General features: G+C 38.6%; 1 protein-coding gene across 1 annotated transcript; it reads left to right on the forward strand.

Annotated features, from left to right (window-relative positions):
• Positions 1-17,936: 17,936 nt before the first annotated feature.
• On the forward strand, positions 17,937-18,827 carry LOC110891290. The gene has a single exon (XM_022138990.1). The coding sequence runs from the start codon at positions 17,937-17,939 to the stop codon at positions 18,825-18,827; it is 891 nt and encodes a 296-aa protein (XP_021994682.1).
• The last annotated feature ends 6,593 nt before the right edge of the window (positions 18,828-25,420 follow it).

Consider the following 25,420-nt stretch of genomic DNA (forward strand, 5'->3'; position numbering starts at 1 on the left):
TATTCTCCATGCATACGAATGTAAATAGTAACCAGATGGAATAAGCATGCAACACGAATTAAACAAAAAAGAGACAAAACCACGGCAATTAAAAACGACGGCAGAACCCTAGCAATAAAAGAAACGAAACGAAAACCCTAATATCAACTTCAAAAGATTAGAAATCAGGATTGAAGTCTAGAACCCTACTCAGAAGGAACGACAACACCCCAATACCTAACCCAAATCGATTGAAATTAAGGAAGAAAATCAAGAACTAGCTAGGGTTTTAGAGGAGTCGCCAAAATCGCCAAGGAGACCAGAGAGAAGCCATTTTTTATTACAAATTTATTATTCGCATTGGTTATTCGGTCCATTATTGGTAGCTTCTGATAATACTACTGATGATGTGAGCCAATGCATTGTGATTGGTTCCAAGGTGAGGTGAGGTTTTGAGTATTATGTATTTGAGCAATTGTCTTGATTATGGTTGGCTAGATTCAGAATTTGCATGTGAGTGTCAGTGTCATGTGAGGTTTGTATGGGTATAATTATATTGGAAGGTGTGTGGCATGATGACTTTTGTCAACCTCAAACCTGCGGCTTAGAGAATTTGATCTAGAGGTGCACATGTTTTAAGAACAAAGTGAGTGGCAGGATATGTTGTGAGTTTAAGAAAATTCCATGAGCATATCCGATTGGTGGGGATGGGCGGCCCAATGAAGGGCATGGGCTATTGAAACGGTCCATTAACACTGAATGCCAATCGGTTACTTTAAGATTAGTATTGTTGATGTTGTGTTGAGACGAAACAGAAATATCGGCGAAACAAAGGTGTTTCGCCAAGACCCATTGCGACGAAACAAACTTGACAGAACAGAAGTGTTTCGTCGGAGGTGGGGTCACGGCGAAACAGGGGGCATTTCGCCAATTGGGAGACCTGCACAGTAAACTGGTTTAATTCTGTTAAAAATTAACTGGAGTTATTAACTACTGTTAGCCGATATGCATGACTATTGTGAACTTGAATATGTGTCTTATGTTATTTGTGATTTCTAGTCCAACAATACTGTGATTGTATATGCTTACATGGAATTAGTGAATATAAACTGATTGTGTACGTGCATACTTTAGGACGTGATTGATTTACTTTGAGCACTTACTTAGCATACCGAGCAAACCAAGGTGGGTTCACACCCTTACTAAGGCATGGGATTCCCAAGGGCTTGGGAATGGGATTGAAGGAATAAGATTGACTAGATTCGTACATACACTGTTACTAGACTACCATACCATCGTCCTCGGTTGTGCAGGATACATACGTAAAACCTACGTATACTTATGCTACTCACTATCCTCAGGTTGCGAAGGACATGTGACAAACGGCAAAATTCCGGTAATTCCGTACAACTTGAACAACTATTTTAACTATTATTTTTTTCGCATATTTGACTTAATTTTAATTAATTAAAGTCTTGAGAGTCTAGGAATTACAAAAATCATAGGGAATTATGATAATGAATCCGAAGCGATTAGAAACTATATCCTAGACTAACAATAGGAACGAGAATAAACGATACTTGTCAGCACTAGTCGCGATACAGTCTGACACAATGAAAACATGACATACAGTTATGTCTACACAAAAAAAAAAAAAAAAAATACAGAAATCGTGCGGAAATATACAGCGTTCTGCAGAACGAAACCATAACTGTCTGAAAAACCCAAAAATAAATATTATTTGACATAAATAATATAATGGGTAGTAAAAACGACACAAAATCCGCAATTGAATCTTTTTGCGTTAAGCTGCACAACTAGTTCAGTAAACTGCCAGTCAGCAAAGCCGGTACCGAAAATGTGTCAAAAATAATAAAATTTTAGTCCAAAAAGTTGGATTAAATATTTGGATAATAAAACAAGTACAAAAATAATTTTTATTATGTTTTTATCTAAATAAAACAGGGTGTCAGTATTTTACCCGGTACAGGACCCGAACCGACTTTTTCACCCGAATTACAACCTAAAAATTTTGGTGAATTAGTTTTACCTAGTGTCACACTACTTTAAAATATGAAGGCTTAAAACCTTGTAGATATTTTTATATAAAATGTCAAAGTTTTTAAAATGCTTAAAGCTTCTAGTTTAAAACAAATGTTTATAAAAAAATTCAGCATTTTTCTTTTAATTTGGCTGAATTTTCGTTTAGGGTGGGGTCCCCATTGGAGCTTACTCATACTTTTTGTTGTGTTGGAGGTCTTAAATGTATAATTAGTGGCAATTTCCAAGATAAGGACATCCCTTACACTCTATCTCTTCCATTATTCCCAAGACCATCAAACACTACAATTCCTTTTCTCTCTCTCTCCAAAATCGTTTAAGCCAAACATTACCTACATCACCTTCATTTCAATACTCAAACTCAAGAACACTTGCACATATGGAAGCTCATGGATAAAACAATCTTCAAAGGGGTTTAGAAAAGCTAGTTGGAGCCTTTTGGTGGAACTTAAAGCTTTGGATAATCAAGATTTTCTTATCTTCATCTTTGTTTCTTTACAAAAATTGTAAGAATAACATACTAGTTTCACTTTTATTTTTGATTCTTTTACAAGTTCATCATAAACCCACTTGAGAAATAATAAGAAACAACTAAGAATCATTATTTTTAAACATGATTTTTCTATAATTAAGAGATGAACTTGGAGAATCAAGCCTAACAAATTTGAATCTTGGTTATTTCTACTCAAAAATATGATCTACATACATGCATGTAGGATCAACCAAGATTCATCAACAAAGGAATGAACATGAATTTTTATGAACAAGCATGCTAGTAAAATATGAGAAACCATTTAAAAACTAATAAAATAAATTTCGAAATATTTCTTAGATAAAGTTTCTATTTCTGGAAAGGAAAAAAATCAAGAAATGTGTTGATAGTAAAGGTTTTGAATACACACTTATGCTTTAAATAACTTGGTAAGACATCTAAAACTAGAGTTTTTCATAAAATCTCGATCTATAAATTTTTGGCAAAAATAAGGAATAAAGTTTCCTTTTTAGGAAAGTTAAGAACAATATCATGTTCATGCTACTTTTGTTGACAAATTTTGTTAAATATTGATACTTGGTGATGTTTTGTATTGAAATAATTTGAAAATAAGTTTTGTATAAATTTGGGGAAAAATCCATATTTCAAACAAAACTATGGAAATTTTTTTTATATATTTTGCTATGTATTAAAAGTTGTTAAACAAAGAAGTTGTTACTAAACAATTATTTGAGGTCTTTAAATTTTGAATAAAGTTATAAATACATGTTTTATAAAAAGGATTTCTAAATAAAAAAAAATGAATGACAAGTATATATTTTTTGGATAAAATATGTACTTACAACAATATTCATCAAGTATCATAAATTATATATTTTGATGTGTACATCATGTGTAATTCTAATAGGAACAAATACAAACTTTCTATACATCATGAAAATTACAAAAATATATATATATGAACTTGATAAAATGTCCATCCTTGGACATGAACACAAAAACGGACAAATTTGGACAATATGGACTTTTGGGACAAACAAGAATGTTACGGACAATACGAACAATCGGACCTAAATTATGGTCAAAACGGACGACGGATGAACTTATGGACATATTACCAATCCGAGGACTTAATACGACATCTAGATGATCTTTCGACATGGACACAAAATTTGCGTTACCGTTAACAAACTTCGAACATTTTGAAAACTTATAAAAGGTATTATGTTTTTATTATCTAAAAAGTATAACTAGAAAATTTTATAAAATTATTTTTTTATAAAAATGAAAGACTTATCTTTTGGGTAAATATTTATATAAAAAGGGGTTTATATTTTTTAGGCTTAAACTAAATACTTGGGCTAAGCCCAATAGTAAATAACTCATGGGCCAAGCCCAATACCAAACTTATGGGCCCAAAAGCCCAGCACTATTTAAAGCCCAACACTACTTAAAGCTCAACACTATTTTTACCCAACACTATTTAGGCCCAATGACATAACTTGTAATGAAATACAAGTATACGCTTAATTACTACTAAACACGAATTCAAGGGAACTAGATCCGACTATATGACATACCAGATACACGATTACTTACATATATGTATTTGGAAAAATATATATATAACGGTTAAACAATAAAGACATACAAGTCTTACACATAATTAAGACATAAGACTTGTACTCAAGTTATTTACAAAGACCGAAGTGTCTAACAAAATATAACAACGATTGTAGGTCGCAATACCGTTCAGGACTACCGTACGTGAAATCATATTTACTTCTACTCAGTGAAGCGATACTGTGAGTTCATGTCCCCTATTCATTTTAAATGCTTTACAACTTTACAACTATCGGGGAAAATACATGTACAATAAGTATGATAAGTCAAGTAATGAAACACCTTAGATCATGTGAGAAATTAGGGCCATAACTAAAGCACCATTAATCCTAGTTTGGACCAAGGAACAAAGGGTTAGATCTAATGGGTTTTGGCGAGCCCCACTCATGGCCATTCTTTTGCCTAGGAGTGCATTTGTTGCCCTACGACATGGTGTCGATACAATTAAAATCGTCTAGGGTTGGTTTGCTTCCTATTTCGTCACACATATTAATGTCCTTGCAAAACATTAATGATCACGATTTCATTGACGCTTTTCATACTATATTTGATTCAAATACAAATACATTTCACGTTTTTCGGGTGTATCATACACAACTAAACTGCATGAACTCGCTCAACCTTTGTTGATTTTTCTACTTAAACATGTATTTCAGGGAATTAGTGGACCTTGTCAGGGATTCTAATTCAGGAAACAAGTATCAAGACTCCGTGCCATCTTTTGAAGGGTTTATCTATTATATTGCCGCTTTGCGATGATATAGTGGACAAAGCCTTAGTGCTTAAAACTTTCGTTTTGAATGTATGAAATAATAACACCTTAGTTCTTTGAATGGTTTGTAAATTATAAACTTAATGTATGTTGCGCATCTTTTGAACAATTATGGTAATGGCAATGGAGTATGTTTTATTCATTTAGTATGTTTACTTATATCGTTATGCAATGAGAACCAACAGATCACACCTCGCGCTTCCGCTACGAGCAGGGTGTGACAGATTGGTATCAGAGCTTCGATTGTAGTGAACCAGGATTCTTTCTCGAGTCTAGTCTACAATCACTAGGGAACCTCTCACGAAAACAACTTATAAAAAAAAAAACAACAAGAGTTTTCATTGCATAAACAAATTCATATCATACAAATCAAGCAAGGACATTAGGTGCATTAGTCTCTAAATGGTAGACATGAAACATTAAGTTAATCCGCATAACACAAATAGAATAACTTAAAATGAAATTATGTGAATTCAACATTTTGTGTATATATATATTTGAAAAATTATTTTATTAATACATACGTTAAACCAATTATGTTACAGGATATCATGTCTTCATCCGAAGGAAGTAACATTTATGATGACGTGGATCCTATGACACCTTCTTCAGATGATGATTACATACCCGAGGTTCAGGTCATTACATCGGATAGTGAGATGGGATCTGATAGTGATATGGACGATTTTCAACCATTTGCATATCTAGGGGATATTGTTGACGATGATATATTAGCTGTACCTCCACCACTCAATGACATAGTTATTATAGGTCACCCGGAGGGTGAACATATTGTCGACATTATACCTTTGGATGTACTTCCTTTTGTTATGATGCCTTTCGTCGACCTTGACGAGGAAGATGACGACATTGTCCCGGTGATTCCCGTAGAGCATATAGATGATGACTTGGGAGACGGAGATGTTTATGATGTGGTTATCTTAGATATTGCATCACCGGTGGTCTCGGTGATCGATATTTCTTCGGATGCAGATACAGACTCATATGCTTCTTCTTATGCATCTGTTACCTCATCTGCACTGCAGGCCCTTGGCCTACAGCGCAACGCAGACCTTGAGTTGGATGATGTCCTACCAGATGAGCCAGTTGTCCCTACACCTGACCATATTGCCTCTATCCTACCACAGACCGACCATACTGACGAGGCAGGACCCTCTGGACATGCCCACATACCACCCAGTGAGCCTCTTATTGCGCCACACTCTCCACCTCATGTCATGCCCGTGACAGATCCATACCACCCATTGCATTACCCATCTGTTACTACCGATTTACATGCTCGTGTGCCGACTCTCGAGCATCAGATAGACTTTATTATCCGCCGAGTTCATGAACTCGAGGAGGAGCTTCTTCACCTTGAGGCTTTGGTATTTTTGACTCCATCACCACCAGCTCATTCACCACCTCATGCTCCACCACCACCACCAGAGTTACCACCATTACCCCCACTACCACCTCAGATACCACCAGTTGACTTACCTGCTCGTGTTTTGACGCTCGAGCAGCAGATGATTTTCCTTCACCGTTTGGTTCATGATATGGAGGATAGGGTTTCTCATGTTTACAGGGCATTGTTTCCGGTTCCACCACCAGTTTTTCCTCCACCATAGACTTTGTGTTTGCAGGTACTTCTTTTGTGATAGGTAGCTATATCAGCGTTTTGTGTACATAGACTCACACCAAGTTTCAAGACAACTGAAAGACTAAAGACCGCATGGAATGAAGGAAAAATTTTGCCACTTTGTATATGTACTAGTCTATTAAGACCGGGGGATGTAGCCCGAGTCTATTTTGATTTCCTTTTCAAAAACAATCATGTAATCGGTTGTCAGTTATATAAATAAGAAAACTTGGTGTTATCCTATATGTGCATTTAAATGTTATATGATACATGTTTTGTTGGTTGTATTGTTTGGTCTATTCACATGATATATTACTGGATTATATTTTTATTAATGTTATAAATGTGTTTTATATACTTAGTAAAAAAAAAAATTTATTAACAAAACAACGCCTAAACTTAATCGTATATTCTTTTGGAAGAATAATGGCGCCAAGAAGACAACCTCCACGTACCCGAACATCTAATCCACCCCCACCTCCACCAATGCCTACAAATGAGGCGGAATTGAATGCATTAATCGGAGAAAGGGTTTCCCAAGCTATAGCCCTTTATGAGGCCTCACGTGCCGAACACAGCGGTGGCACTGGCGGATCAGGAGGCCCAGGACACGGCGGTACCTATGGCGGAACCAATACCAATGGTAACACTTAGTGTTTTGTCACAACTTACCTAATTCCTTTTATAATCTATTCGTGTGTTTCATTGTTTGCTCATTCTTAATCCGTTAATTGTCTATTTCAGGATGCACATTCAAGCAGTTTCTAGACTGCAAGCCACTCAATTATGATGGCACAGGCGGTGCTGTGGCTTATGTGCGTTGGACGGAGAAAACGGATTCCACCATAAGAATGAGTAGATGCTCTCTTGATCAGCAAGTCACCTACGTCACTGGCTTGTTCATCAATGAGGCCCTTACATGGTGGAATTTACAAGTGCAAACTTTGGGTGATAGTGTAGCATACGGATTGACGTGGGAAGAATTAAAAGAAAGGATGAGAGAAAAATATTGTTCCCGTGCTGAACTCCAGAAGTTGGAGAATGAATTTTGGAACCTTACTATGGTCGGATCTGATATTACTGGGTATACACAAAGGTTTCACGACCTGTCTCGTGTGATTCCTTATTTGGTTACACCAGAATACAAGCGTATTGAACGCTATATTTGGGGACTTGCTCCTGAGATCCGAAGCCATGTTACTGCAGCAGAACCCACGACTATCACGCAGGCGGTAACTTTAGCTGTGAGCCTTAATGAAGACGCGATCAGGATGAAGAAATATAATGTGAAAGGAGATGAGAAGAAAGATTCACATGTCGAGTCTTCCACGGGTGGAAAAAGGAGTTACTCAAATTTCAAGAAGGGGACTCGTAGGAACAACAACTACAACAATAACACCAACCCCAACAACAATACCAACAACAATACCAACAACAACAACTACAACCGCAATAACCACAACAACAATAACAACAACCGCAATCACAACAACCCCAACCATTATAACATAAAACAAGAGAATACTCAGGCAAGGGATGCAAAGGCGTTTGTAGCCACCAATGATACTGGCCCGAAGAAGTACTCAGGTACTATGCCGAAGTGTGAGCGATGCACGTATCATCACGTGGGTAATTGTAGGAAATGTGACAAGTGTGGCAAACTTGGCCACCGTACCGAGTCATGCTGGGGATCAGGAAATAGATCAGGAACGGAGAATAGAAACAACAATAGGAATGGAAATGGGCGTGAGCAAGGATGTTTTGGATGCGGAAGCAAAGATCACTTCAAAAGGGATTGCCCTAAAGAAAACCAAGCCCGTGGTCGATCATTTGTGATTGAAGCTAAGGATGCGCGCCAAGACCCTAATGTGGTCACTGGTACGTTCCTCCTTAACAATCATTTTGCATCCATATTATTTGATACTGGTGCCGATTTTAGCTTTATCTCTGTAGAATTTAAAAATACTCTGGGACTAAAATCTAGTAAACTAGATGTCCCATATTCTATAGAATTGGCTAACGGTAAACTAGTTGAATCTGGGGAAGTTGTTACGGAATGTTCCTTACAACTTGGAGAACAAAAATTCACTATCAATCTTTTACCTGTTGAGTTGGGAAGTTTCGATGTAGTGGTTGGCATGGATTGGCTATCCAATAATCGAGCCGAAGTTGTTTGCCATGAAAAGATCATTCGCATACCACTATTGAACGAAGAGACACTGGTGATACATGGAGAGAAGCGAGACACCCCATTACGGATCATTAATAGCATGAAAGCCCAGAAGTGCTTACGGAAAGGGTGTATTGCTTTTCTAGCACATGTTGTTGACAAGAAGACTGATGGGCCAAAGTTGACAGATATTCCTGTAGTGAAAGAATTTCCGGAAGTCTTTCCTGAAGACTTACCAGGACTACCCCCTTATCGACAAGTCGAATTTCATATCGATTTGGTACCAGGAGCCGGACCCGTAGCTAAATCTCCATATCGTTTAGCACCTTCTGAAATGCAAGAGTTATCCACACAACTTCAAGAGTTGTTGGATAAAGGATTCATTAGACCGAGCTACTCGCCTTGGGGAGCTCCAGTCTTGTTTGTAAAGAAGAAGGACGGAACTTTCAGGATGTGCATAGATTATCGCGAGTTGAATAAACTTACCATCAAGAATCGGTATCCATTACCGAGGATTGATGATCTATTCGATCAGCTACAAGGGTCGAGTTTATACTCAAAGATAGACTTACGATCGGGGTATCATCAATTACGGATTCAAGAGGAAAGCATACCGAAAATGGCTTTTCGTACTCGTTACGGTCATTACGAGTTTCTCGTTATGCCATTCGGCTTAACGAATGCACCAGCGGTCTTCATGGATTTAATGAATCGCGTGTGCAAGCCATATCTTGACAAATTCGTTATAGTGTTTATTGACGATATCTTGATATACTCTCGATCGATTGAGGAACATGAACAACATTTGAGAACAATTTTGGAGTTGCTAAAGACAGAGAAACTATACGCGAAATTTTCCAAATGCGAATTTTGGATTCGCGAAGTACAATTTCTCGGGCATGTAGTGAACGAGAAAGGCATTCAAGTAGATCCGTCGAAGATAGAAGCAATTAAGAATTGGGAAGCGCCCAAGACTCCTACCGAAGTGAGACAGTTTTTGGGCTTAGCGGGATATTATCGGAGATTTATTGAGAATTTTTCAAAGATTTCTCAACCGCTAACTTCTCTTACACAGAAAGACAACAAATTCGATTGGGGAGAGAAACAAGAAGCAGCATTTCAACTTCTTAAAGACAAGTTGTGCATTGCACCAATCTTATCATTACCCGATGGTACCGATGATTTTGTTGTATACTGTGATGCTTCGCATCAAGGTTTGGGTTGCGTACTCATGCAACGTGAAAAAGTTATCGCGTACGCGTCTCGCCAACTAAAATTTCACGAAAAGAACTATACCACTCACGACCTTGAATTAGGCGCAGTGGTATTTGCTTTGAAAATATGGCGACATTATCTATATGGTACTCTATGTACTATTTTCACAGATCATAAAAGTCTACAACACATATTCAACCAAAAAGAATTAAATATGCGTCAACGACGTTGGGTTGAATTGTTAAACGATTATGATTGTGAAATTAAGTATCATCCGGGCAAGGCGAATGTGGTAGCTGACGCCTTGAGCCGCAAGGAGCGAGCTAAAATGCTAAGAGTCCGAGCATTTGAAATGACAATTCACACAGATCTTATCACTCGGATTCATAATGCACAACAAGAAGCGCTCAAGGAAGAGCATATTCAAGCTGAAACACTTCGAGGCATGGAAAAGCAATTAGTGCCAAAAGAAGATGGAACTTTATACCTTATGGGTCGAATTTGGGTTCCACTCTTTGGAGGACTTCGAGATGTTATTTTTGAGGAAGCACATAGGTCTAAATACTCGATTCATCCTGGATCGGATAAAATGTACCAAGATTTGAAAGAGTACTATTGGTGGCCTAAACTCAAAGGTGATATCGCGACTTATGTTGGAAAATGCTTAACCTGATTTTGGCTCCTAAGAAACCCTAGTTTGTTCGTTCATTCTGATCTTAATCTTGATTGATCTGGGTTAGCAATTGTGGTGTTGTCGATCCTTCTGAGTAAGGTTTCTAGACTTCTACCGTGGTTCCTAATCTTTTGAAATCAGGTTTAGGGTTGCTTCTTTTCGTTTGCTACTAGGGTTACTGCCAAATCGTTTCTGGTTGTTCATTATTCGGATTGTTTCAGTTTCTTGTGTTTCATCTACCTAAGATTGTCTCATTCTCAAGATCTTGTCTATTGCGGATAGGGTTCTTGATTCGTGCAGATTTCTTTAGGCGGCTGATTAGGGTTTTTGCGTGCAAGAGTATTTACGTGAGGAGGCTGCATGGGGAATAATAGTGACGGGTCAGGGAACGAGTCTGGGAGTTTGTATTCAAAAAAGGGCATAGGATTGCGTGTTACGAACATTGAAGGCAACCTGAAGATTCCAAGAAGGGGGATGTTCTCCACAAATGATGTATCGATTCTAGATGGGCTGGAAAAAATATCGAAACCTGTGGAGAATACGTTCACTAAAACTGGTACGGTTAACAACATGGCTGACATTCGGAATGAAGATGTCTATGAGAGTGTGTCGTTCTTCGACTCACAAAACTTACCGAAGGATATGGATATGGGATCGTCCTCAATGAAAAATGCTGAAAAACCAATGTCTTTTGTGAATGCTGTGAAATCCATGAAGGAGCCTGTTAAAGTCAATTTCAGGGCAATGGAATCAAATGAAACTGTGGATGGTGCTGATGTTGTGATACCAATCTCGTCAGTAAAACAGGTGCATAATAGATACGAAAATACGTTGTATGGCTATTTTTTGGGAAAAAGACTAGCTTACCCGGTTGTCGATTACTTTGTTAAAAATAACTGGGTGAAATATGGGCTCTCTAAAGTAATGATGAACGCAAAGGGATTCTTTTTCTTTAAGTTTACATCGAAAGAGGGGATGGCTAAGCTCTTGGAAGATGGTCCGTGGACGATCAGGAATGTGCCAATTATTTTAAAGGAATGGTCAGCGAATGTAATAGTGGAAAAGCAGGACATTAAAACTGTACCGGTTTGGATTAAAATGCATGATGTTCCTCTGACTGCTTTTACAGAGGATGGGCTAAGCTTGTTGGCATCAAAGATTGGCATTCCTAAAATGCTGGACTCCTACACTGCGACTATGTGCACGGAATCATGGGGGAGGAGTAGCTTTGCAAGAGCCATGGTAGAAATACATGCGGACAAGGAACTGAAGAAAAGTATCATAGTTGCTGTTCCAAACTTGGATGGAACTGGCCATGCGAAAGCAGAGATAAAAGTTGATTATGATTGGGAACCGTTGAGATGTTCCTCGTGTTGTGTGTTCGGCCATTGTGACAACTCATGTCCAAAGAAACCGGTTATGGTTAGGAACGAGGTTAGTAAAAAACATAATGATGAATTCCAGGAGACCGTTTTGAGAACCAAGAAACCGTTTACTCATGGTGTGAATGTAAAGAACCAAAAGCCTAAGGTTACGTATAGACCGGTGGTAAAACCAAAGTCAAGTAAGGGTAACGGAGGCTCGAATATTGAAACGTCAAACCTTTTTGATGTGTTAAATAAGGAGAGTAGTAATATGGATGATGATACGGGGGACGGAAACAACACACGAGCAAGAGTACAATCTAAAGGTAAGAACCAGCTCAATGATGAGGAGGTGATCACCGATGACACTGATGTCGACAATCTTCTGGCGGATATTCCTAAATATATGGAAAATAAGAACGCAAACAATTCTGAGGGTGCAAGCACACCCGGTTCAATGGGTGTTTAATGGGTAGTATCGCTTCTTGGAACATAAGGGGGTTGAACCGCTCCCTCAAACAGAAGGAGGTTCGTCAAATAGTTGTGGAAAATCATGTTCAAGTTTGTGCCATTATGGAGACCCATGTTGATACGTTAAATGTTCCTAAGGTCTGCCAGAAAGTGTTTAGCTCGTGGATGTGGAACTCAAATGCTAGTTGCTGTTTAAAAGGGACCCGGATCATGATTGGATGGGATCCGAACATGGCTGATGTTATGGTCCTCTCGCAAACGGACCAGGTGATTCATACTCAAATAATGTTTAAACTTGATAGAAAATCCTTATTTTGCTCGTTTGTTTATGCGGACAACAATTATAGAAACCGAAGGGATCTATGGAACAATTTGTGTACTCATAGCTCTTTCATGAACGACAAGCCATGGGTAATTATGGGTGATTTTAATGCTTCTCTTTCCCATGAGGATTCGAGTTCTGGCTCATCTAGTTATAGTATTGGAACCCGTGAATTTAGAGAGTGTATCAACTCTATTGATGTGTTCGATGTTAATAGCACGGGGGTTCATTACACATGGTCGAACAACCAACACAGGGGGGTATTATCTTCAAAAAATTGGACCGAATTATGGGCAATATCAATCTGGTTGCTGAGTTTCCAAACGCGGGAGCTTATTTCCACCCGTTTCGGGTTTCTGACCATGCTCCTTGCATTTTAAAATTACCAAATGTTGCAAGAGAAAAACCAAGGCCTTTTAAATTTGTTAATCTAATTGCTGAAAAGCATGGGTTTCTAGAAGCTATTAAGCAGATATGGGGGAAAAAGATTACAGGTTTTCGAATGTATCAGGTTGTGGTGAAGCTGAAGCTTCTTAAAACTCCATTACGGAAGCTTTTTTGTCAACAAGGTAATTTGCATGAAAATGTAAAGAAAGCGAGGAGGGACCTTGATGAATGCCAGCTTGTTATGGATCAGGATCCGGCTAATGTGGAGGTTCTAGCGAAGCATAGTATCCTTCTTAAAAATTATAAAGAGGCCATTCATGACGAAGCAGCGTTTTTACAACAAAAAGCGAAAGTGGATTGGTTAACACTTGGGGACTCTAACACCAAATATTTTCATAATGTTGTGAAAGCCAAAAATCATCGAAGCCGAATATTGTTAATTCGCGATGCGGACGGGATCCAACATGAAGGGGGGGCTGCGGCGATTGCTTTGGTAAATCATTACTCGAACTTTTTCGGGAGTGTGGGTCACGTTGTGTGCAGGCCGAATATGAACTTATTCAGAAATAAGTTAACGATAATGAAAGCAAATAATATGGTCCGTGCAGTAACTGAAGATGAAATAAAGGATGCTATGTTCTCAATTGCTGGAAATAAGGCTCCTGGTCCAGACGGGTATACATCGGTCTTTTTTAAAAAAGCGTGGGATGTTGTTGGAAAAGATGTATGTTTAGCGATTCAGGAATTTTTTCAGAATGGAAAGCTTTTAAATCAACTAAACCATACGGTAATCGCCCTCATTCCGAAAGTGACGACTCCAGATTCAGTAACGGATTATAGGCCTATATCGTGCTGCAACACCCTCTACAAGTGCATAAGTAAGATTATCACTACTCGTATAAAAGAGGGACTGGGAGATATTGTTCATATAAATCAGTCAGCTTTCATTCCGGGTAGGAAGATCTCAGATAATATCCTCCTGACCCAGGAATTAATGCATAATTATCATCACAATCATGGTCCCCCGAGATGCGCTTTTAAAGTTGACATTCAGAAAGCATATGATACAGTTGATTGGGATTTCCTAGAACATATTTTACATGGCTTTGGGTTTCACAAAAAGATGATAAAATGGGTTATGGCGTGTGTAACATCGGCCACCTTTTCGTTATCTATTAATGGTAATTTGTGTGGTTATTTTAAGGGGAAGCGGGGGTTACGGCAGGGGGATCCTATGTCTCCTTATCTTTTTACGCTAGTTATGGAGGTCCTTACGTTAATCCTTCAAAAGAGAGTTGATGATACTGCCGAGTTTAAATTTCACCATAAATGTGAAGAGCAAAGGATTATTAACTTATGTTTCGCAGATGACTTATTTTTATTTGCTCGTGGTGATCCTCTTTCAGCAGGTGTTATCCTAGACTCGTTGAACCTTTTCAAGAATATGTCAGGATTAGTTCCTAGCATGACGAAAAGCACTGTCTTTTTTGGAAGTGTTCCGAATTATGTGAAAGAGCAAATCCGAAACATCATGCAATTTGATGAAGGTAATCTTCCGGTCAGGTATTTGGGCGTCCCCCTCATCTCTTCCAGATTGACGTATTCTGACTGTAAGAAACTTGTTGATAATTTGGAGTCTCGTATCACGGATTGGAAAGCAAAAAGTTTGTCTTTCGCGGGTCGTCTCCAGCTTATTAGATCAGTATTATCGTCTATGCATGTTTATTGGTCCTCAGTGTTCATTTTACCAAAAAGAATTATTAAAGATCTTGAAGATAAAATGCGACGGTTTCTTTGGGCCCAAGGGAATAACATAAAGGGAAAGGCTAAAGTTAAATGGAGCCGGGTGTGTTTGCCTAAGGAGGAAGGCGGTTTGGGTATCCGGAAGATTGCTGACATGAATAATGCGCTAATGGTTGCTCATATTTGGAGCCTCTTAACGCATAGGGAATCCCTATGGGTTAAATGGGTCCATTCGTATCGTATCCGGGAGAGAAGCTTTTGGGAGTTGCCGATTAGAAATAACATCTCGTGGGGCTGGCGGAAAATACTACAAATGAGGACGCTTATACGACGCCACATTTGGAGTAAGTTGGGTAATGGAAGCACTACTCGAGCATGGTTCGATATATGGGATGCCGTATGTCCGCTAAATCTCTTTATAACACCGAGAATGATAGCGAATGCGGGATTTGATATGGGGGCAAAGGTCGACGATTTGTTCCAAAATGGCGAGTGGGCTTGGCCGAACATATGGGTTAGCAGGTTTCCGATTCTGCACCAAATGTCTAATGTAACGTTAATGTCTAATACGCAAGATAGGATCATGTGGCGATCTAGAGATGGGGAAGATATGGAGTTTAGCACGTATGGAGTGTGGAACGATATTCGGCAAAGACAAGAGAAGGTAAGCTGGGAGAATATTGTATGGTTTCCGCAGGCTATTCCTAGACACGCATTTCTCATGTGGCTCTTAGTATGCAGAAAATTGAAAACACAGGATATTATGCGGAAATGGCGATCGACGGGTAATGCTAACTATAATCTGTTGTGTTGTTCGTTATGTACCGCGGGGCCGGATTCCCATGAGCATCTGTTTTTTGAGTGTGAATATGCATCTTAAATATGGTACGGAGTTCGGAAGAAAGCGGGAATGCAAACAATAGGGGACAAATGGGAGGAAATTATGGAATATCTTCAGCATCACGCTAAGTCAAAACGGGCCGATTACATCATTGGGAAGTTAGTGGTGGCGGCGTCGGCGTATTTCATTTGGCAAGAGCGGAATAATAGATTGTTCTCGTCAAAGAAGAGGAATGCAACGCAGCTGAAAGAGGTGATCTTTATGACCATTAGAATGAAACTACACACAATGAAGTTTAAAAGAACAAATTACATTGCCCAATTGTTGAACGAATGGAGGCTTCCTCGTGAGTTATTGATGGATCAAGATGAATGTGGCTGATTATGGATCGATTGGGTTGGAGGAGCCGGGTGGGTTCGGGTTTTTGTCTAGTTGACGTGTTTTGCTGTATTTGCATTGTTTTTTATTCGTATGTTGTGTTGTGTATACTCTAGTAATGGCATGTCATGCTAGAGAATTGAGGTGTTCTCTATACCTCACTTGTTTTATTTGGTTGGTGAATGAAATTTAACCGGGGTAACCCTTTACCCAAAAAAAAAAATGCTTAACCTGCGCGAAGATCAAGGCTGAATATCAGAAACCCTCGGGCTTGTTACAACAACCTGAGATTCCCGTTTGGAAATGGGAACAAATATCGATGGACTTCATTACGAAGTTACCCAGGACCTCAAAAGGTCATGACATGATATGGGTAATCATCGATAGATTAACAAAGTCTGCACACTTCTTGCCAATTCGGGAGAAGGATAGTACTGAGAAACTAGCGGAAATCTATGTCAGAGAAATAGTGGCTCGTCATGGGGTACCTATTTCAATCATTTCTGACCGAGATGGTCGTTTTGTTTCTAGAATTTGGAATTCATTTCAACAGGCCTTTGGATCACAATTAAATCTAAGTACGGCCTTTCATCCTCAAACTGACGGCCAGAGCGAATGGACAATCCAAACACTCGAAGATATGCTTCGTGCGTGTGTTATGGATTTAGGCGGCAATTGGGATACTCATCTACCTTTAGTTGAGTTTTCCTACAATAACAGCTACCATACTAGTATACAAGCTGCACCGTTTGAAGCTCTTTATGGTCGAAAGTGTCGCTCTCCGCTATGTTGGGCGGAAACAGGCGATAGTCAGTTAATTGGTCCGGAACTAGTCCAAGAGACTACGGATAAAATTTTCCAGATCCGAGACCGTATCAAGGCGGCTCGCGATCGACAAAAGAGCTACGCAAACAAAAAGCGAAAACAATTATCTTTCGAGGTCGGAGACAAAGTATTGTTGAAAGTCTCTCCTTGGAAAGGCGTAGCAAGGTTCGGTAATCGTGGAAAGCTAAACCCACGTTACATTGGACCATTTGAAATCTTAGAAAAGATTGGCACTGTTGCTTACAAGTTGAAGTTACCAGAAGAACTTAGCAGTGTGCACCACACATTTCATGTGTCAAATCTTAGAAGGAGTCCAACACAAGATACCGTTATCATCCCTGTGGATGAAATTCACATTGACGATAATCTCCAATTCACTGAAGAACCTGTTGAGGTCATGGACTGGAAGGTTCAGAAAACACGGAGAAGCCGTATCAAGTTAGTAAAAGTTCGTTGGAACTCTCGTCATGGACCTGAGTATACTTGGGAACGTGAAGACCAAATGAAAGCAAAATATCCTCACCTGTTTCCGAAGACTCCTACAAATAATCACAAAGCTCGAATTTCGAGACGAAATTCTAAATAACAGGGGGAGAATGTGACAAACGGCAAAATTCCGGTAATTCCGTACAACTTGAACAACTATTTTAACTATTATTTTTTTCGCATATTTGACTTAATTTTAATTAATTAAAGTCTTGAGAGTCTAGGAATTACAAAAATCATAGGGAATTATGATAATGAATCCGAAGCGATTAGAAACTATATCCTAGACTAACAATAGGAACGAGAATAAACGATACTTGTCAGCACTAGTCGCGGTACAGTCTGACACAATGAAAACATGACATACAGTTATGTCTACACAAAAAAAAAAAAAATACAGAAATCGTGCGGAAATATACAGCGTTCTGCAGAACGAAACCATAACTGTCTGAAAAACCCAAAAATAAATATTATTTGACATAAATAATATAATGGGTAGTAAAAACGACACAAAATGTGGTATCCAAACTAACGTTTGGAGTGATATGTGGTGTTCTCTAAGTCCGATTAGTGCATTTATTTCTCCTCGGGCGATCGCCAATGCTGGGTTCTCGTTACAATCTTCTGTTGCAGACGTTATTGACCACAATGGTCACTGGAAGTGGCCGCAAGCATGGCTGGATCTTTATCCGGTTTTAATCATGCTCTCAGTTCCAAATCTTGTTTCTGGTACCGTGGATCGTTTGGAGTGGAAGGACTTGAATGGCAAATTGAGCGACTTCCAATCGGCTCAGGTTTGGGACACCATTCGGAGTAGGGAGAATCAGGTCATGTGGTCTAATATGGTGTGGTTCTCTCAATGCATTCCGAGGCATTCGTTCCATTTATGGCTGCTGTTTCGTAATAAGTTGAAAACACAGGACCGATTGACAGTTTGGGAAGCGGGTAGTCTCACAAACTTAAACTTGATGGCTTGTCCATTATGTTACGCGAATCGTGAGAGTCGAGAGCACTTGTTTTTCCGTTGTTCTTTTGCGGATCAAGTATGGAATAATGTTAAGACATTCGGTCAGTTGGGGAGTGTTGATAACTCGTGGGATTCAATTCTTAGTTGGGTGGATCAGAACTCCAGCTCAAAGAAAGCGGATCACGTTATTTGTAAGTTGCTAATTGCTGCGTCCTCGTACTACATCTGGCAAGAGAGGAATAACAGAATCTTTAAAAATCAGAAGCGAACGGTAGATCAAGTGATTGAGGTAATTAAAAATTCGGTTCGGTTCCGTTTGATGGGATTCAGATTCCGGCTGGTTTCAACGAAGAAAAGGATTTTCAAGTTGTGGAAGATTGAAGAAAATGAAGATAATGTGGCGCGTCCAGGCTAATTATGTCTAGTTGTTAGGCGTTGGTTTGTTTGGTTGTTTTGTTTTGGTTGTCGTTTGAATGTTTCTTTCTGGTTGTGTTTGCTTGTTGTCCTAGGCTTGGCTGTCAAGTCTAGTTGGTGTGTCGCATTGATACACCCTTGTTATTATTTGATTCATTTATAAAATTCACCGGGGTAACCCTTTACCCCAAAAAAAAAAAAACGACACAAAATCCGCAATTGAATCTTTTTGCGTTAAGCTGCACAACTAGTTCAGTAAACTGCCAGTCAGCAAAGCCGGTACCGAAAATGTGTCAAAAATAATAAAATTTTAGTCCAAAAAGTTGGATTAAATATTTGGATAATAAAACAAGTACAAAAATAATTTTTATTATGTTTTTATCTAAATAAAACAGGGTGTCAGTATTTTACCCGGTACAGGACCCGAACCGACTTTTTCACCCGAATTACAACCTAAAAATTTTGGTGAATTAGTTTTACCTAGTGTCACACTACTTTAAAATATGAAGGCTTAAAACCTTGTAGATATTTTTATATAAAATGTCAAAGTTTTTAAAATGCTTAAAGCTTCTAGTTTAAAACAAATGTTTATAAAAAAATTCAGCATTTTTCTTTTAATTTGGCTGAATTTTCGTTTAGGGTGGGGTCCCCATTGGAGCTTACTCATACTTTTTGTTGTGTTGGAGGTCTTAAATGTATAATTAGTGGCAATTTCCAAGATAAGGACATCCCTTACACTCTATCTCTTCCATTATTCCCAAGACCATCAAACACTACAATTCCTTTTCTCTCTCTCTCCAAAATCGTTTAAGCCAAACATTACCTACATCACCTTCATTTCAATACTCAAACTCAAGAACACTTGCACATATGGAAGCTCATGGATAAAACAATCTTCAAAGGGGTTTAGAAAAGCTAGTTGGAGCCTTTTGGTGGAACTTAAAGCTTTGGATAATCAAGATTTTCTTATCTTCATCTTTGTTTCTTTACAAAAATTGTAAGAATAACATACTAGTTTCACTTTTATTTTTGATTCTTTTACAAGTTCATCATAAACCCACTTGAGAAATAATAAGAAACAACTAAGAATCATTATTTTTAAACATGATTTTTCTATAATTAAGAGATGAACTTGGAGAATCAAGCCTAACAAATTTGAATCTTGGTTATTTCTACTCAAAAATATGATCTACATACATGCATGTAGGATCAACCAAGATTCATCAACAAAGGAATGAACATGAATTTTTATGAACAAGCATGCTAGTAAAATATGAGAAACCATTTAAAAACTAATAAAATAAATTTCGAAGTATTTCTTGGATAAAGTTTCAATTTCTGGAAAGGAAAAAAATCAAGAAATGTGTTGATAGTAAAGGTTTTGAATACACACTTATGCTTTAAATAACTTGGTAAGACATCTAAAACTAGAGTTTTTCATAAAATCTCGATCTATAAATTCTTGGCAAAAATAAGGAATAAAGTTTCCTTTTTAGGAAAGTTAAGAACAATATCATGTTCATGCTACTTTTGTTGACAAATTTTGTTAAATATTGATACTTGGTGATGTTTTGTATTGAAATAATTTGAAAATAAGTTTTGTATAAATTTGGGGAAAAATCCATATTTCAAACAAAACTATGGAAATTTTTTTATATATTTGCTATGTATTAAAAGTTGTTAAACAAAGAAGTTGTTACTAAACAATTATTTGAGGTCTTTAAATTTTGAATAAAGTTATAAATACATGTTTTATAAAAAGGATTTCTAAATAAAAAAAATGAATGACAAGTATATATTTTTTGGATAAAATATGTACTTACAACAATATTCATCAAGTATCATAAATTATATATTTTGATGTGTACATCATGTGTAATTCTAGTAGGAACAAATACAAACTTTCTATACATCATGAAAATTACAAAAATATATATATATGAACTTGATAAAATGTCCATCCTTGGACATGAACACAAAAACGGACAAATTTGGACAATATGGACTTTTGGGACAAACAAGAATGTTACGGACAATACGAACAATCGGACCTAAATTATGGTCAAAACGGACGACGGATGAACTTATGGACATATTACCAATCCGAGGACTTAATACGACATCTAGATGATCTTTCGACATTGACACAAAATTTGCGTTACCGTTAACAAACTTCGAACATTTTGAAAACTTATAAAAGGTATTATGTTTTTATTATCTAAAAAGTATAACTAGAAAATTTTATAAAATTATTTTTTTATAAAAATGAAAGACTTATCTTTTGGGTAAATATTTATATAAAAAGGGGTTTATATTTTTTAGGCTTAAACTAAATACTTGGGCTAAGCCCAATAGTAAATAACTCATGGGCCAAGCCCAATACCAAACTTATGGGCCCAAAAGCCCAACACTATTTAAAGCCCAACACTACTTAAAGCTCAACACTATTTTTACCCAACACTATTTAGGCCCAATGACATAACTTGTAATGAAATACAAGTATACGCTTAATTACTACTAAACACGAATTCAAGGGAACTAGATCCGACTATATGACATACCAGATACACGATTACTTACATATATGTATTTGGAAAAATATATATATAACGGTTAAACAATAAAGACATACAAGTCTTACACATAATTAAGACATAAGACTTGTACTCAAGTTATTTACAAAGACCGAAGTGTCTAACAAAATATAACAACGATTGTAGGTCGCAATACCGTTCAGGACTACCGTACGTGAAATCATATTTACTTCTACTCAGTGAAGCGATACTGTGAGTTCATGTCCCCTATTCATTTTAAATGCTTTACAACTTTACAACTATCGGGGAAAATACATGTACAATAAGTATGATAAGTCAAGTAATGAAACACCTTAGATCATGTGAGAAATTAGGGCCATAACTAAAGCACCATTAATCCTAGTTTGGACCAAGGAACAAAGGGTTAGATCTAATGGGTTTTGGCGAGCCCCACTCATGGCCATTCTTTTGCCTAGGAGTGCATTTGTTGCCCTACGACATGGTGTCGATACAATTAAAATCGTCTAGGGTTGGTTTGCTTCCTATTTCGTCACACATATTAATGTCCTTGCAAAACATTAATGATCACGATTTCATTGACGCTTTTCATATTATATTTGATTCAAATACAAATACATTTCACGTTTTTCGGGTGTATCATACACAACTAAACTGCATGAACTCGCTCAACCTTTGTTGATTTTTCTACTTAAACATGTATTTCAGGGAATTAGTGGACCTTGTCAGGGATTCTAATTCAGGAAACAAGTATCAAGACTCCGTGCCATCTTTTGAAGGGTTTATCTATTATATTGCCGCTTTGCGATGATATAGTGGACAAAGCCTTAGTGTTTAAAACTTTCGTTTTGAATGTATGAAATAATAACACCTTAGTTCTTTGAATGGTTTGTAAATTATAAACTTAATGTATGTTGCGCATCTTTTGAACAATTATGGTAATGGCAATGGAGTATGTTTTATTCATTTAGTATGTTTACTTATATCGTTATGCAATGAGAACCAACAGATCACACCTCGCGCTTCCGCTACGAGCAGGGTGTGACAGGACACTCACGTAAAACCTACGTGAACTTATACTTACTACTGCCTCGGTTGTGTCAGGCACTTACGTAAAACCTACGTAAACCCCCGCGTACCCCTAACCTCGGTTGTGAAGGTTACTTACGTAAAACCTACGTAAACTTGTACGTATTACTGTTCTCGGGATATGTAGAACACTTATGGTTACGAATAGTCTAGTGGTTATACAACATGGGAAGCCCCCACCAATAGAATGTACTATCGGCCCAGTAGAGCCACGTGTTACCAACGAACTTACTATTACGCACTTACTTTCTGTGAACTCGCTCAACTAGTTGTTGACCCTCTGTTACATGCCTTACAGGTCGTTAGATGCATGGAGCTTGCACATGGAGGAGCTGGTCGTTGTGAGCTTGGATCGTGATTGTCTTGTTAAACACTTTATGACATTACATACTTATTTATATTGGGTTTTATCTATACGCTTCCGCTAAACAGTGATTACTTATTTATGTTTTGGAACACCTTTCATATGGATTTGGTTTTGTTTAATAGCAATTACTTTTACTATATATATTGTTCTATATGATTGGTGGCATGATCCTGGTCAGTCACGCTCCCAAGCGGTGATACTCCGCAGGTGGATTTTGGGGGTGTGACAGATTGGTATCAGAGCCATTGGTTATAGAGAACTTGGTTTTAATACGGGGAAAACGTTTTTATTAAAACCAGACTATAACCAGAACAGTGCTCTCAACGATCCACAACGACACTTCACTCCACGTGCAAGACTCAACATTCTAGGTAATAAGGTTTATGTTTATTGCCTACTTGCTAGAACTGCATAGAACTTTGCTCGTAGTATGCTTAGATTTCAAAGCTCGTTACTTGTTATTGCTTGAGAACACTTGCGTGCTTACTCTCTTTTGTCATCGCACTATTCGCGAACCACTCTAACTTATGACACTTTTGCTATGAAGATCATGGCTGGACGTATTAACATGACACAAGCCCAGTTGACGGCTTTCGTTAATGAACAAGTTGCTGCGGCACTTGCAGCTGCTCAAGCAGGTAGTATACCCTGCAGTTTAGACTCACACTAGGATCTTTAGATCCTACATTAACTCATGTGTTTAACCTTGTCCTATTTGTACATAATAGGTCAACACGCCCCACAACCTGTCTGTACTTTCAAGAACTTCATGGACTGTCGTCCAAGCACATTCAGTGGCACGGAGGGAGCAGTTGGACTCCTCCATTGGTTTGAAAAGCTAGAGTCTGTGTTTGAAATGTGTGAATGCCCTGAGGCTCGCAGGGTGAAATATGCCACCGGTACTTTAGAGGGGATTGCTCTAACTTGGTGGAACGCACAAGTGCAGATCTTAGGGTTGGCAGCTGCTAACGCCACCCCTTGGAATGATTTCAAGGAACTGATCAAAAGGGAATACTGCACTCGGGAAGACATTCATAAGCTGGAAGATGAACTTTATCATTTGAAAATGACTGGGTCAGAGATCGAGGCTTATACCAAGAGGTCAAACGAGTTGGCTGTGTTGTGCCTAACTATGGTGGACCCTCCAATTAAGCGTATCGAGTTGTATCTCAAAGGGTTAGCGCCAGAAATTCAGAGCCATGTAACATCGGCTAATCTTGACAACATCCAGGCTATTCAACGCCTTGCCCATCGCCTCACAGATCAGGCAGTGGATCAGAACAGGCTGCCTAAACGCATCAGCGCTACTGCTACCGTTACCACTTCTACTACACTTGCTACTCCTAGTGACAACAAGAGAAAATGGGATGGGGATTCCAGCAAGGGATCAGCTTCAGTTCAGTCACAGGTTCAGCAGCGAAAGACTGACAGTTATCAGAGTCCCAGTCAGCACTCTTCAGGCAGTCACAGGCAGGGCGGATATCGAGGGAACCTTCCAAAGTGCAACAACTGTAACAGACACCACAGTGGCCAGTGTAACAAGGGTCGCTGTCAAAGATGCCTCAAGATGGGTCATGAGGCCAAGGATTGTCGGAGCCCCCGGCCTGCGAACCAGAATCAGCAGCAGCCCCCAGCACAGCAGAACCAGCAACAGGGCAACAAGGGGTGTTTTCATTGCGGCGCAGAAGGGCACTTCAAAAGGCACTGTCCTCAGCTAAACAGGAACCAGAACAACAACAACAATAACAACAATTAGGGAAATGGCAACAACAACAACAACGGTGGGAACAACGGCAATGAAGCAAGGGGTCGTGCATTTGTGTTGGGGCAGGGTGATGCCAGAAATGATCCCAACGTCGTTATGGGTAAGTTTCTTCTTGACGACTTTTATGTTTACTGTATTGTTTGATTCGGGTGCGGATACAAGTTACGTGTCATTGAAAGTTAGCCAAATGTTAAAACGTGCATCAACTCCCCTAAACACCAAACATGTCGTAGAGTTAGCTAATGGTAAAAGTCTAGAAGCAACACACATAGTTCAGGGTTGTAATCTTATCCTCGCTGGTCAGACTTTCTCCATCGACCTCATTCCTATAGTTCTGGGTAGTTTCGACATCGTTATTGGCATGGATTGGTTATCCAAGCAGCAGGCAGAGATTCTATGTAAAGAGAAGATCATTCGTATTCCTCGTTCGGGTAAAGAACCTCTCGAAGTTCAAGGCGACAACAGTGGTGCTGTGGTTGGTATCATCTCTTTTCTGAAGGCTCAGAAATGTTTACGAAAGGGTCATACAGCCATTTTGGCATTAGTTACTAATGCATCGACGAAGGAGAAAAGAATAGAGGATATTCCAGTTGTACGTGAGTTTCCTCAAGTTTTTCCTGAAGATCTACCTGGTCTACCGCCTCATCGCCAGGTCGAGTTTCAAGTCGAGCTAGCTCCAGGAGCAGCACCTATAGCTCGCGCACCGTATCGTTTAGCTCCAACTGAACTGGAAGAACTGTCAAAGCAACTACAAGAGCTCTTGGATAAGGGCTTCATTCGTCCAAGCTCTTCGCCTTGGGGAGCTCCAGTATTATTCGTGA

Source organism: Helianthus annuus, chromosome 2 (genome assembly GCF_002127325.2).
Source record: "Helianthus annuus cultivar XRQ/B chromosome 2, HanXRQr2.0-SUNRISE, whole genome shotgun sequence".
Lineage (NCBI taxonomy): Eukaryota > Viridiplantae > Streptophyta > Magnoliopsida > Asterales > Asteraceae > Helianthus > Helianthus annuus.

Excerpts from the sequence above, each read along its gene's own strand:
- LOC110891290 (XM_022138990.1), top strand. The coding sequence starts at position 17,937 with ATGGGTAGTAAAAACGACACAAAATGTGGTATCCAAACTAACGTTTGG.